This window comes from Tubulanus polymorphus, chromosome 2, assembly GCF_964204645.1.
Source record: "Tubulanus polymorphus chromosome 2, tnTubPoly1.2, whole genome shotgun sequence".
Classification (NCBI taxonomy): Eukaryota; Metazoa; Nemertea; class Palaeonemertea; order Tubulaniformes; family Tubulanidae; genus Tubulanus; species Tubulanus polymorphus.
In genome coordinates this window covers 26,664,301-26,679,273 of record NC_134026.1, presented here as the reverse complement: position 1 = coordinate 26,679,273, position 14,973 = coordinate 26,664,301, and the positions used below count along the sequence as shown (strand labels likewise).

The 14,973-nt window shown below is 35.0% G+C and overlaps 3 protein-coding genes across 12 annotated transcripts; 1 reads left to right on the top strand and 2 right to left on the bottom strand.

The window, feature by feature from the left end:
* Positions 1-719: 719 nt before the first annotated feature.
* LOC141900332 (differentially expressed in FDCP 6 homolog) lies at positions 720-4,287 on the bottom strand. 6 transcript variants are annotated; one of them, XR_012618685.1, is made up of 10 exons: positions 4,179-4,287; positions 3,408-3,983; positions 3,173-3,319; positions 2,971-3,085; positions 2,545-2,723; positions 2,295-2,461; positions 2,003-2,201; positions 1,602-1,900; positions 1,373-1,449; positions 720-1,096 (listed from the first exon to the last, which is right to left on the bottom strand). XR_012618685.1 is itself a non-coding variant. In XM_074787168.1 (9 exons), exons 1-8 carry the CDS (start codon positions 4,272-4,274, stop codon positions 1,616-1,618), a joined length of 1,764 nt encoding a protein of 587 aa, XP_074643269.1. In that variant the 5' UTR covers positions 4,275-4,287; the 3' UTR covers positions 720-1,449; positions 1,602-1,615. The 6 variants fall into 6 exon arrangements, 4 of the variants coding, with proteins under 4 accessions (XP_074643269.1, XP_074643271.1, XP_074643268.1 ...); XR_012618684.1 differs by having other exon boundaries at positions 1,373-1,900; XM_074787168.1 differs by having other exon boundaries at positions 720-1,449.
* Positions 4,272-6,365, top strand: LOC141900335 (GPN-loop GTPase 3-like). The gene is made up of 8 exons (XM_074787180.1): positions 4,272-4,480; positions 4,920-5,028; positions 5,131-5,218; positions 5,303-5,382; positions 5,462-5,702; positions 5,796-5,895; positions 5,972-6,097; positions 6,178-6,365. Exons 1-8 carry the CDS (start codon positions 4,433-4,435, stop codon positions 6,232-6,234), a joined length of 849 nt encoding a protein of 282 aa, XP_074643281.1. The 5' UTR covers positions 4,272-4,432; the 3' UTR covers positions 6,235-6,365.
* A 116-nt stretch (positions 6,366-6,481) lies between these two features.
* On the bottom strand, positions 6,482-14,299 carry LOC141900333 (serine/threonine-protein kinase ICK-like). Of its 5 annotated transcripts, none has more exons than XM_074787173.1 (15): positions 14,276-14,299; positions 13,656-13,966; positions 13,501-13,555; positions 12,725-12,846; positions 12,113-12,192; positions 11,712-11,844; positions 10,368-10,539; positions 10,105-10,272; positions 9,749-10,024; positions 9,459-9,646; positions 9,261-9,376; positions 9,055-9,165; positions 8,771-8,833; positions 8,457-8,589; positions 6,482-7,419 (listed from the first exon to the last, which is right to left on the bottom strand). In XM_074787173.1, exons 2-15 carry the CDS (start codon positions 13,754-13,756, stop codon positions 7,404-7,406), a joined length of 1,734 nt encoding a protein of 577 aa, XP_074643274.1. In that variant the 5' UTR covers positions 13,757-13,966; positions 14,276-14,299; the 3' UTR covers positions 6,482-7,403. The 5 variants fall into 5 exon arrangements, with proteins under 5 accessions (XP_074643274.1, XP_074643273.1, XP_074643276.1 ...); XM_074787172.1 differs by lacking the exon at positions 11,712-11,844 and adding an exon at positions 11,106-11,238; XM_074787175.1 differs by lacking the exon at positions 11,712-11,844 and adding an exon at positions 11,106-11,238 and having other exon boundaries at positions 8,771-8,794.
* Positions 14,300-14,973: the final 674 nt, after the last annotated feature.

Here is a 14,973-nt window from a genome sequence, read left to right as displayed (position 1 = left end):
GGACTCGAACCTGATGGCATCGCTACACTCAGCCACGGCACGAAACCCTGCATCAGTAGACCGGGTGCGCAGGTACATGCGCAGCTTTCCGAACGAAAACTGGCGGCACCAATCAGATTGCTCGTTGTATAATCGTTGAGGCAAATTTCAAGGAAGAACTATAAATGGGAAAACCTGGGCTAAAATAAAACGGGATTTCTGATTGGCTAAAAATCACATTATCTGAACTGCGCATGTATCTGCGCACACGGTCGATTATGGCAGGGTTTCGTGCCGTGGCAATCTCGATGCCATCAGGTTCGAATCCCTGCCGGGGGAGGATGGGGGTTCGGGGAACAGCTTTAGCGTAGTGGGTTCGAATCCCTTGACGGGTGAAGATGGAATAAAATCAGATCTGTATTCCTCGCATGCCACAGTAAAAAAGAGAGGCTCGGCTAGATCTCAGCCGTTCAGTGCTGCCCCTATGAATAACGATAGCGGAATTTCTGAGAACTAAAACAATCGCGCATATTTTCCGGGATGTTTCCATGAATGGACAATACGGACTTAACTGTGGCGCCCAATTCTCATAAACTATGATACTATGAATCCGTCCTAAATTTTGAATGATATTTCCATACATTTTTCTAGGTACCGGTAACGATATTCTATTTTTGAGCAAAACTCCAGAATGATGAAAACCCCTTAGCAGTATAAAACTTTATTAAAATATTAATTGGCTATAACATTGCATAAATATACAAATCAGTCTATAAAAATTACTTACAACTTACAATTTGTGCTTATAAATCTATAAATCAAATTATGCAAAATATCTTGTATATCAATAATTCATATATTTACATCAAACTTTCTACATTGGATAAGATCCTAATTATCTTTTCTAGGAAAACAAATACATATTTTACATTTTTCAGCAAAAATATCCTTGATGTACCATGACTCATTTTGGATCCTGTTCGAAAATTTTGGTTCCAGTAGAAATGAATCAAATCTCTTCCTGGTGCAGCACCATTATTTGTTTTAATCTACCCGGTACATATGGACTGTCATTCAATATCACAATCATAATAATCAGTATGATAATCACATAAACCTATAATGAAAAGCGTCATTTAGCCACTCTAAGATAAATGGCTGATTTAAAAATATTCATGTACAAAACAACATTATCAAACAGACATAAATTTGAATTCTATTATCTCTACATGTACCAGTATATGAAAGTATGCAGATACTGTAATGTTTAAAGCAAGAATATAGTACAGCAAACAAGATTTAAAAGGTGACCTTAGAAATTCTATCAGATAAGAGCAAGAATTGGGCTATGCTAATAACATAAGTCCGATTCGCATATTTCATGGTAAATAACCTTTTCATCGGCTGTCTTGTCAATATAGGCTCCTGGATGACCTTCTTAATTATGTGGGCAAAGTTTGATTTCCTTTTCTACCATTCAGATAAAATCCCAAAAAGACAAAACATTTTGGCATAAAATGGGATTTACAAAGCGCTCATTGTTGCTACGCTAAAAAATATTTTTTTCTAGAAAAGAATATATGCATATAGATATCTACTAACATTACTTTTAAATAACTTACATTCAGTTTTCCACTTAATTACTATTATTATTGACATTATCATCGGCATTGGAAGTCATTTGTTCAGGAATGGATTTCTCAGCTGGTTCGGCTTTTTCCGTTTGATTATCACATGGAAGTTCATCAGTTGACAGCTTACGTTGCTTGTATTGTTTGATTTTGTGATCAGCATCTACTAAAGCTGTATAACCACGATGAGAGAAGATAGGTAGCTTGAAATTATCATTGTTCACTCTCTTAAACTTGGCTTGCATAGACTGTTTTGCTTTGTTTGCTTCGAGTAACTTCTCAGCAGCTTCCTGCAAGAATGAAGTATATTTCATTCATATCGTGGTCTAAACCATACTCGCGACGTTCGTGTCTTGAATTAATAGATCATTTGTCACGTTCTGAATCATTACCTTTAATTTTTCTTCAGCTTCCTTTCTTTCGGATTCCAGTTTCTGTAATCTATCACGTTCTAATTGTAAAGCGAGTTCCTGTTCTTCTTTTAATTGCTCCAATTCTTCCCTTTTTGACTTTTCTGATAAAATTTGCTCGTCTTGTTCAGCTTTCAGTTTTTCGAGAGCTTCTCTGGCTTCTACTTCCTCTTTCAATATCCTGAAAGATATCAGAACATATGTGTATACACTTATTACTCAAACAAATCCTGAATGACTAACAAATCAAGTGACTGATAATATTTTCACTAACCTGGCCTGAAGATTACGCACGATTTCTTCATCTCGCTTAGCCTGTCGTTCTTCTTCCAACAATAGCTCCAGTTCATTCTTGATTTCTTCTAATTCTTTGCGTTTCTCTGATTCTAATTCACGCTGTGCAGCTTCTTCTTTAAGTTCATCCTCGGCTTTGACTCGAGCCTAAAATAAAATTAAGGAAATAACTGTTGAAGTTTTATAAGCAACATCTCCTAAATCAGAGAGGATGGATTGAAGTTGTTCACCTCTTTTTCTGCTTCAAGATCTCTTCTTTGTTCATGTAATTGTTTCTCCATATTCAACTTGGCTTGTTCTTCATCCCTCAACCTTAGCCGTTTTTCTAATCTTTCGAGTCTACGTTTTTCAAACAAGCATTGCTGCAATGTTTTGTCTCGAACAAAGTACTTTCGCACTTCTTTGAGAGCTGAAAATATCAATCAGCATTATTTGTAAAGAAGACATAGAAGGCACGTCTGATCAGGGTGGCCACATTTATTTGACTTTCTTTTTTCGCTGACTATTCCATGACATGCATGTTATTTTTTTAAACAAAATGCCCCGACTATTTTCTGACTTTTTTTAAGAAAGGAAACCTCCCCGACTATTCCCTGATTTCCATATTAGTGGCCTCCCTGCTGATGTATAGTCTCAGTCTGTTTGAGTGAATTTACCAGTTATCCATGCATTTCTTGTTTTCAGATCCGTGGCCATTAGTTCATATTTTCGGTTGCCACACGTAATACAAAATCGATTCAATTTCTTATCACCAACTTTCTCACTGATGGACTGAAAAAACAATACAAAAATCTTTTAAAAGTTATTTCTATTATACTCATCCTAATATTTCAAATAGGCCTAGTGAAAGAAACATACCTCAATACTTTGACATTCTGGAATAGCTATTTCTCCTTTGTATGTGCTCAAATCTCTACTCACATAATATTTCATTGAATCTGGTTTAAGAATGAACCAACGGGTTTTCCACGTAGTTCGTTTTTCTCCTTTCTTTGAAAGTTGTCCCTGGAAGACAATGAGAAAATGAATGACGACGAAGTTGTCGTAAGTAACTGTTAAGAATGGATCGTTTTCGAGCAGTTTTAACTTTCACCTTCATAACAACTCCTCCGACTATCTCCTCATGAAGTTCATCAAACATTTCGGTGATATCCGCATCATCTAGATCAGCTAAATACGCAAACTCCATAATTGTTAGCAATGTTTGGAAGCCACAAAGAGGCAAATCAAATTCATTCTTGTTAAGCTCAGATTTTGTTTTCATTCGATCTAAAGCTTCACTTTCCCATGGTCGTCCAAAAACTGTATTCAGTTTTTTCAATAGTAGCTCAACTTCTTCAAAATCCATTGCAAGCGGAATTTTGGCGACTCCTTCATCATCAAGTTCCACAAAATAATTGAATATTTGCCACAATTTGAATGCATTTTCATCAGAGATGAGTTTTTTCGTAAATTTTGCAGCACAAACCATCCAACAAATATCATTGACTTTTGATTGTGCTTGCTTTAAATCACTGTTAGTGTTATCAACTTGGTTGAAAACTGTCACATTCAGGAAGTCTACATAATCTTCAAATGAAATTTTTGAGACTTTACTAAATTCCTCCAATTTTGTTTCTGGTTTCAAATGCGCAACTTTAAGAATGTTGCCAATATTGTGTGTAAGAACCTGAAAAGGTAATCTAATAAGTAAAATCGTATCCATTATAACATGAAGTATATGTAATAGCGGATCAATAAAATAATTGAATTTAATTGACTGACTTGACCGGGGGGTAACATTTCACGTTACCAGTCCGTAATGGCTCAATGTCAGTCATTGATTTCCTCGAATATTGCGTTAAGATAATTTACAGAGTGGTACCTTCAACTGCGATTTTAACACACATCCCTCCGTACTGTCCTCAAGTGCGTTAAAAGCATGCCAAATACTTTTTCTCAAATTTTCGAAAGCCGCCATTTTGTATGTGTAAAGTCATGTGACCAGAAATGCGGAAATGAGTTCTTAGTTAGTTCTTTGATCTGCCGTTTTCATCGTGGCAGCACCATACGGTGTGTTGATTTGATCTGCTCAAGGTCGTTGAGCGAAATTTATTTCAGAATTTATTTTACTAAAAAATGCCTCGATACGCTCAGCTGGTGATGGGTCCTGCTGGTAGTGGAAAGGTAAATGTTTTAATACAATGTCATTATACAAGAATTTTCAAGACTTGACACATGACACCATATATAGAAGTGATGCTACGGCCCCCTACTCCTCTAGCTAAGATCCGATCACTCACTCACTCATCACTCACTCACAGACAGACAGACAGACAGGGTCAGGGTCAGGGACTGTCTAGGCCTAAAGGTCCGAGGGACTTGTCTGTCACATCCAATTGATAGTGGATGAATAAAACTAGTATCTATCACCAGCTCCAGTATCCTTATAGTCCCTGTGACCTAAATCGTTGGACCTTGGTGGTGGTAAACTGGGTTGTGAAAATATCCAATCATCACCACCACAGACAGGTTACTTAAACTACTGTCTGTTAGTAGGTAGAAAACTGTGCTGCTGTCTTAATCTCGTCTTTGATTAAGTGTCTATTTTATTTTCTTACAACAGTCCACATACTGTAGTTCACTGGTAAAACATGGTGTCGATACAAAAAGAACAATTCATGTTGTAAATCTTGATCCTGCTGCAGAGGCATTTGATTATCCTGTTCTTGCTGGTAAGAGATAACACTAAACCAACAGATATCACCTCCGTGCAATGATATAAACATTCAATTCTCTTAATTAAGCATCAATTGTTTATTCTTTCAAATTTTTAGATATTCGTGAATTGATAAGTCTAGAAGATGCTATGGAAGATGATCAGTTAAGATTTGGTCCAAATGGGGGTTTAGTGTTCTGTATGGAGTAAGCAAACTTCACGATATGCCATTGATTTGAATTAACTTCTTGTATATTGCATGACCTTATTTCATTCAATGTTGTGTTCAGGTACTTTGCTCAGAATTTTGATTGGTTAGAAGAACAGTTAGACGATATTGAAGATGATTATATTGTATTTGATTGCCCGGGTACGTTCATATTTCAGATAGGATTCATTCATACATTGTTCGATATTTTTTCACTTCTGAATTCGAACGTTATTTTCAGGTCAGATAGAGCTTTATACACATCTTCCAGTTTTCCGACATTTAGTGGACCGGCTTCATAAATGGAATTTTTATGTATGTGGTGTATTCTTATTAGACTCACAATTTCTTATTGATTCCACCAAGTTTGTATCAGGAATTCTAACTGCTTTGTCAACAATGGTTAATTTAGAAATTCCGCATGTTAATGTTATGACAAAATTAGATTTACTCAATAAAAAGGACAAAAAACAAATCGAGAGGTAAGAAAGGGTGTTCATTAAGTCGAATTGCTATGTTTATAGTGTTTGCTGTCTCACGAATGACATCGGTTTCATCATTTGTTACATTTTAAGATATATGGATCCTGATCTTCCATACCTATTGGATGAAGAATTTCAGAGAAAATTTAGAACTTCAAAATTTGAAAAGTTGAACAAAGCAATGGCATCTTTGGTGAGGTTAAAACCTACTTACAAATGAGTATCAGTCTATGTTGTACAGTGTTTAAGGTATAACCTGTTTATTTTAGATCGAAGATTACAGTTTAGTGAAGTTTATTCCATTAGATCGCACAGATGAAGAATCACTCTCAGATTTACTGCTACAAATAGACAATGCCATTCAGTATGGAGAGGACTTGGAACCTAAAATGCGGGTAAGCTGCTCCCAAATAAAAGTAAAAAGTCCTGTTATGATTATACATACCATGTATCTCATTGACCTATTTTATTGCAGGATTTTGACGAGGCAGATGAAGAAGCCCAAGATGATCCTGGTTACTTCGATGACTGAACCATCTTTAGCAACTAAATGGACACAATTATCCTCTTTGATTTGAAACTTTCAAATGAAATTCTTGAGTGCAGAAAAGCTTGTCATATTCATTACATCAAGAGTTTTTGTGAAGTTAAAAGATCTTTTATTTATTTGTCTCCATAGGTGACAAATGAACTGTACCTCTTTACAGGTAGCGTTATATTTTATGTACATAAAATTCTCTACAGGTATAACAAATATTGTTCACATTTTGAAGGAATAAATGTACATTGCAATAGATTCTAACTTTCCTTTACTTTTCATTTTACTAAAACATTTTCACGATTTTATAGCGAATACCTTCACATTATAAGAGCTTATCATTCATGAGTATAAGGCAGTTCATGACAAAATGAGGTGATTCATTGAGGTTTCAGTCAAAATCCAAAGCTTAAACCAAAATTTCACTTAAATTTCACAAGTGGTGTAGATTTCAACATTACGGCATACATATAACATACATTTTAAAATGGGCCATATACAACAATAATCTAATATTTACAATTGTGGACCAGTTTTTATCACAGATACTACAATCTAACAGAAGGGCTCAGCAGTTTTCTGCATATATTTAACATGAAACATTTTGTAACAATATTGCTGACTTGCTGAACTTCGTGTAAAATTTTCTTGGCTGGAGCGATAGCTAGTACATTTAGTAGAAAAAACTGAGCAACATTGACCAACTACTACCATAGAAATCTAAAGCAGTCAACGATAGTTCAGATTTCACTTGCCTTGGATAACAAAATCAATATTTCAGGCAACCCATTCGATTTGTTCCCATTATAAAAATATTCCTTATGTCTAAGCTTGTGTTAAGACAACTAGTAGAAGCATGCTTAATATTGAGGATTTTCATAGTATTTGGAAAAATACCAACAACGCATTACAACAAGGAAAGGTTAGGTTAAATTCATCACAAAGAAATTCATGTTTCTTATTCTTTAAGGACTTGCTTCACTCCGTTCTAACAACTTATGCAGAAATCAAGGACTTTATTGACAAAATTTCAGTTTTATATTGTAATCATGTAAAGGCAGTTTTTGGTTTCATAAAGAGTTAGATACACGCAGACCTTTCAACAGCACTTCTTCCAGCTAGGCAAGGCAAGAGTTCATTTTCTTCGGATTATTAGCATAACTTCAAGATTTCAGGTACCTGGAAATTAAAAAGAAGACAAACTCATTTTATTCCTTATAAAACCATGAAAATTGATTCCAAATTTCATTTTCGGTAGATTAGAATAATAATGACGATATCTATATTGGCAATTACTGTAGATTTGTTGTGTTCATTGTGATGAGAAATTAAAACTTGATTTCTGGAGAGTATTATAGTTCCAACCAATGCAGTGCGGTGATTGATACCGGCAGACAAAAGCACATGTGATATTTAACAAAAGCTCAACTGGTCCAGTGAACTGAATATGGGCAGTGAGTATGAGTATGAATATGAGTAGCCATAAGGCATTGTGGTTCAGGATTTAACCTAAGCTCTCTACTTTTTCTAGACTTTTTCAACTTGTCTATCAATATCTAAAAGTCTAAAAAGTCCAGAGCTCTTCACCATGTTTTTTTTATTCTTTGATTTATCTTTTGCATTTCTTTTTGTCGCTTTTCTTTTCTTGCTTTACACATAAAGAGAAACAGACAGTGGATAACAATGAATTCAGACATACTGCTGGATTTCAACAATATCAATCAATACATCCCCCACTCTACACGGTTATTAAACACGTTCAATTGCAGCATAAATGATTAATCTTTCAGGTGATTTCATCAACAGTACCGCTGCAACAGCATTGATCAACTCACGTCCATCGAGAGAGAGTGAAAAATGAAATATTTATGAGTGAGACAGAACAATCAATTCTTCTAGCCGAAAAATTGATCAGAAAACGTGTTCACAAAAAGATGTGGTAATGATGACTGTGTTGGAACACTAGAATTTCTCTTACTTTGATGCCCATATATTACGTCCACTTATTGTTTGGATAATTGCAGGGTTAAGTCGTCTACTAAGGGGAAACATAGATATAGATACGATAAACATGTTGAGGAGTTAGTAGAACAGACACAAAAGAATGACAATCCCAGCGCGAGAGATCAATACTATTCTATATAAGCATTTAGGCAAATAATACTAAAGTAATGGAAGTGATAGAAAAAGTTGAAATCATCGGGTAGGATACTTACTTGGCAGCCCAATCAGTGCGACCATGGATGGCAACTTGTGATGATGGACCGACTGGTTGTCTTATATTTGCTGAATTCTTAGATAGAGATATAGGAGCTGCTTGAGCTCTCTTCCAACCACCTGGATTATAATCTATAATGACAAGATACATTTCTCATTGTTATAGAAATATGTGTTCATTAACATGGAGCCAGTAGTGTGAATATTATTAGAAATCTACACATCAAAGACAAAACATTACACAAATACGTAAAATCTTAGTTTTGCACTGCAAAATCAAGAATAAACAGTGAAATAGTAAAAAAAAACTTACTACTCTTTGTGGTTGATCCAGCACCTATGAATGAGGGAATGTAACCGGGATTAAAAGCTGCACCTAGAAGTGTGGAAACAAAAAATGTGCTCTTGATAGACAAAATTCTAATCTACAGTGGTAAAAAACAAACTAAAACACTCAGCATCACAACAGAAAAACTCAACATCCACAATAAACAGAAAGAACTTAACTGTACATCTTACAATAAGAGAATGAATCTGATTTTATCCAGTGGAGTCTACAGCGCTACAGGCTGCAACAGAATAAAACAAAAATCTTACCAACTGTGTTTGATCCTCGTCCGTACAATCCACTTGTATTTTTGCTCATGCCAGATCCCCAATTACTGGGTGAACTATTCTTTGTACTGCTTGCCTTAGCTGGATTTATTCCTAAATAATGAATTTCAAAATTTTTGTTTAAAATCTTTATTGACTGTTCTTCAGAGAATGCTATTATTTCAAGTACCGGTATCTAAAATACAAACCTGGAAGGTATCGAGCCTGATTCAAATAATGTTGTTTAGCTGAAGACGACGACGACCTTCCTGAATCGACGCGTGGTTTTACCGGTTGGACTTTACTTGCTCTTCGATCCTTCAAGCTTTAAAACATGAACAATCACGTTTCATTCAATTCACACGTCATTGGGATGTTTCACCAGTTGAGATAATTGTTACACTCACCCAAATAAATCATCATCATCGTCATCAAAAAGAGAATCTCGTTTTTTAGGGACAGCAGCGGCGACTGGCTGACGTCGTTTATACGTAGGACTGAATTCAAAATCATCCCAGTCATCCCAACTTTCTGGCTGACCCCATTTTCTACGGCCACCACTTTTCTTAGCCTGAGCTTGTTGCGAAAACATATCCTGAAATTACAAAAAAAACAATCCGTAAATTCCACTAACTGTAGATACATGTATAAAGCTCAATTTTACAAACTAACTGAATTTTCATGAGATATAACTTACATCTTTTTTCGGTTGTGGTTTTGTCTGTGATGGCTGAACTGGTATTGAAGGTAAAACCTTTTTATTCTCTTTACCTACAACTTCTTTCTTTGTTTCAGTTTGATTGAATTGATTACTTGGACGGCTGACTGCAACTTTGGTGGGTGCATTTAGAATAACATCTTGTTCTCTGTTTGGTGGTGGCTTACTTAAAGACTTCGGTATTGAAGACTGTGGCTTCGTTGTAGTTGCGCTACCGAGAGTTTGACCAACATGAAAGAACGGATATCTGAGGGCCTGAAAAGTCATAACAGAATTATAAATCTATTTCTGATAAAACCTTGGACCAAGCAACCATGTAAATTTCACTGCCATACCTGAGCACAAGTTGGACGTTTTTTAGGATCCCATTGTAACATATCTCGCAACAGATGCAATCCTTCATTACTAGCATTGGGAATTATAGTTTTCAGATTGGTAGCTACACACTGTGGCCATCGGAAATTCATAGAAGCAGCTAGAGTTTGTCCTTCTGACCAATCAGCCTACACGAATTATAATCAAGATATTCCTAATTTCCACTTGGTTCCAGGTAAACTAATTGCTGGTATAGAAAATAATCTTTTCACGAATGATTTACCTTTGTCGGAGTTCCTAGGACTGAACATATTTTGAATATTTCATCAATTTCACTATTGCCTGGGAATAACGGTCGCAACGTATACAATTCTGCCATGATACAACCGACGGCCCAAATATCTATCGGCGAGTTATAATTTGTTGATCTTAATAAAACCTCCGGTGCTCGATACCTATGAAAAATTATCGAACTGTTACTATATCATGAACTGAATCATCTTAAAAGCAGATTTAAGTTATTCTTCAAATTGATTTATTCAGTAAGAAAAGAATGAATTGAAATGAAGATTAAATCTCCAATGCATATAAATGATTGTTTTTATGCGTTTAGTTTGATTTATATAAGTACATTTGTAGATTGCGAAAGCCAGTGAAGAATCGATTCAGCGATTGAATATCAGGAATAGAAAAATAGTGAATACGAGAGGAATTTCTCAGAATTCAACTTCATAAATACCAATCATTTGCTAAACAGAAAGGTAGGCAACAATGAGGCAATATACGTGGTTAGTATAAATAAAGTGCAAAGCATAAAAACCGTAGGCCTATATATCATACAGAGCTATATCAGGTGACGCACAGCAATACATGCATTACAAAATTTCATGTTTTTCAAACATTCTTAATACCAGTACAGAAATAATTGACGACCAAGGGAAGTAAATCTCATAACTATGATAATTTCTACTCGCCATGCCTTTTACAGTGTAGAAGTGTAAGGGAATTAGATATAACTAACCATCTTGTCGACACATAATCTGTATAAGGGGGCCGAGATCGGACTTCACGGGCTAAACCAAAATCTGCTATTTTCACCAGATCATGGCCTGTACATAACAGATTTTCTGGTTTCATGTCGCGATGAAAATATCCTAAAAGCGAGCATAAATTACAAACATCAAATGGGTACATACATGCATTGACATAGCTCCACATATAGCATATTAGCCAAGATGTAAAGGCATAAGGAAACTCCCATGTGGGAGTATTATACGTGTATATCTTTAAATCAGAATATTGCTACAGCAAATTGTCATGTATCAGAAAAATAAAGATATTTCAATGATGTTCCTGCACCTTTAAATCGAAACAACATGTTATGAAGACTCTATAGCTATTAGTTATAACAGAATGCATTACATCACTGAATATTCAGTAACAAAACTATATTGATCAGCAACTAAACTGTGCTGTCAGCAACTTCGTGTTTATTTTCGTAAAAATTATCATATCATGTATATATGCTTATAGTATAGATTTACTGAATGTTCGAACAAATAATGTAATGTCAATTGCAAGCAGCCCAGAAAAATGCTACAAACCAACTGGTTGTCAAAACACTAACCAGCGAGTTGATACATAATCTGTGTACGGAGGCCTGGAACGTGTTTCACGAGCCAGGCCAAAATCAGCAATTTTTATCACTTCTGTCCCTGAGCATAAGAGATTCTCGGGTTTCATATCTCTATGGAAAAATCCTACAAAAATGTTATGATATTTTCTAGATAATATAATGTACTATTAATCAACGTGACTCTGAACTTGCATCATTGAATCAATCACAGAATTTTCTTCTCTTCAGTTCTAATTGGATTAACCATTCATTAATTAAGACTCAGTGGGGTATATCTTCACTAATTAAACATCCCCAGCATGAAGCCATGTATTCGGCATGAAGTCATGTATTCGACCGTATGGTACAGTAGGCAAAACAAGATACAGCGTGATATGTAATTCTGAACTCACCGTGTTTATGCATATAATGTAAACCCTGGAGAATTTGAAAGGTCAAATTTCGTACAACTGATTCTGGGAACAATTTATCCCTGAAAGAAATAGATATTCTTGAATAAATAATCTTGAAATAAACTTTTTTTTCAATAGTCTAAGGAAGGGAAGTTGAGAAGTCTTCAAACGTTGAAATATCAATAAAACAATAATAATTAAAGGTCTCACAAATATAAAGTATGATTTAATGACTGCGATAATTTATAGAACAAGTCAGTATCAAGACAACTCAAGAACATAAATTGCTATGGAAACCAAACAAAAGATAGCTGGAATGGGAATTACAAATGCACCTGTATAGATTCATCCTGAGATTATGTTTCAAATTACCTTATCCATGCCAGAACATGTCATAGGGCTCTAACTATTCATGAATAATATCACAAATTACCCGTAGCTTAGATATGGATTCTTCTACATGGCAACACAGTATCTATTGAAATGTAATTGATTTAGGCAAATCCAAAGGTATCATATTACAACTAGAACTCATATTCAGCATTACCATGCCAATAGGGGATCTCTCTCTATATAGAAACTCGAGGCCATTGAACGAGTCTTTGAACTTACCTAGACTTAGTCATTTGATATAGATTCTCTTTCATGAATTCAAAAACGAAATAAAGTTGATCATTTTCTCGTATAACTTCTTTCAGTTGAACGATATTTGCATGTTTCAGTTTCCTAAGAGACTGTAAAAGGAAATGACAATCAAATATCTACGCGCTGTTTCAAAGCCTAGATTATCCCTTAATCTATAATGCATTGGAAAAATATCTACAGCCATAATACGCTGCTTTTATTCAGTGATACCTCGATGGTTGTATTCAATCAATAGCCCCATAGAAACGCACAATGATGCAGGAGCAAAATAGCTTGATAAAAATTAGCCATGCATGAAAGAAAATTGATTTCCATCATCGCTATTATATATACAATATCGTTTACATACACCATAATGAAACAAACTGGACTGATTTTTTACGCTAATGAGGGAAACTCATCAATATCATGAGAATATTTCAGGGCTACATTGATTGAAACAGCAATTAATAATGACACATTATTCGATATATGTAGATGATCCATTCAATGTACGTAGATGATCCAACATAGATATATTCATATCATTTCTATGAAACCTAACCAAACATAAAAATATTTTCCTATTCATGACCCCAATTGACACAATAAACCTTTTAAGAGGTTTACGTAGACAATGCACGGTAAATCGTTTTTTGCATTAAGAGTAATCATCCAGAACAAATGTGTTCTTACTGGCCTGTTGGCTAGCCCTTAGCCATTACTTATAAATGCGATATAATAATACAAATACTTCAACGAACCTTTACTTCTCGTAAATTTAGACAGTCATCCCATTTGTAATATTTCTTCTTCATACTGGAAGAAATTAAGAAAGGAATATAGATGTTTAGATATGATTGAATTATGCCACATTATTGATCGACATTTTCACTTCTGCAACGAGCACATATCTTACCGCTTAATGGCAACTTTTTCACCAGTCCCAACTGTTGTAGCTAGGAGGACACTTCCATAGGTTCCATCACCTAATTGTTTTTGAATTTGATAACGATCCATTCCTGATTGTTTACTTATATTACGTCTTCGAATCTAACACAAATCACAGATATAAATACTATAAACAATTTAGATCCTGATTTCATTCAATACGTGAAAAAATGTCGTCACAATAGTAAATTCCTTAGAATATCTTAAAATATATATTGCACTGCTGCACAATCGGTAATCCTTTTAGCAAAATATAATCCTCTCAAGTTTGAAAAAGATCTGCAAAACAAATTTAGACACGAATATCAGTAAAAAAGCAAGATGTAAAAGGACGATGTAATTTGAAAGAAAATTTTGACAAGGCTCTAGGTAATTGCAATTAACCTCTACCATAGAAGCTTGTTTACAAGTCAGCAAACAGTATCCAAGCGATTCAGAACTAATTGTAGAACACATATTATAAATATGAATGCGTAAACATATTCCAAAATCTCGTGGCATATACAGAACTTATGTTGAATACTGTAAGTAAGTTTGAATTCGAAATATAATGCAATATATTACGATATTTTATAGAAAAATTCCAACCTTCGACTCCATGTTGTCACTACAATCAGCTGTGACGTCAGCGATACCTGTTGGAGCACTCCTAGAATGGTGCCATGGCAATCTAAAAGTAGGTATGAAACTCGGCCGCGGTAACGGACGTCGGGTGGCAATATCGGACATCTGCTTCACAAAGGGCCTTGTCGCCGCAGGAAAACTTAAGATGATTTACTGAGAGACCATGGGTAATTTGTTAGGAAGCTTATATGTAGTGTAAATACACGTAATGAATAATGATCTTGTATTATTCTATTCGATTCCCATCGATGTGGCGTTTAGCTTCGTGGTAAATATCGGAGACTTGACAGTTCCGAAAATTGCCCATCGGTAATATGTCATTTTTCACTGGTGTCGGCTAAAAAATCACGGACCCGCCAAAAAAGAAATTTTATTCCGTACATGCATGTACCGAATCAGCAAGAATTGCAATTTGCAATCACACAGAGTTAATGCTGATTAAATGCAGAACTCCGTGTTTAAATAATGGATAGAAAATAGTTAACATTATCATGAACGTAAACAGAATATGCACGAAAGGGGTCTGAAAAAACAAGTTCATATCGATGAAAAAGTCATTTCTACCATACAGCGGCATTTTCCTACATTCTGATGTGATTGATACCGGCATCAGTAGAGACTTTATTTTCGAACAAAAAAACAGTAGATTTAAAGAGAACGAT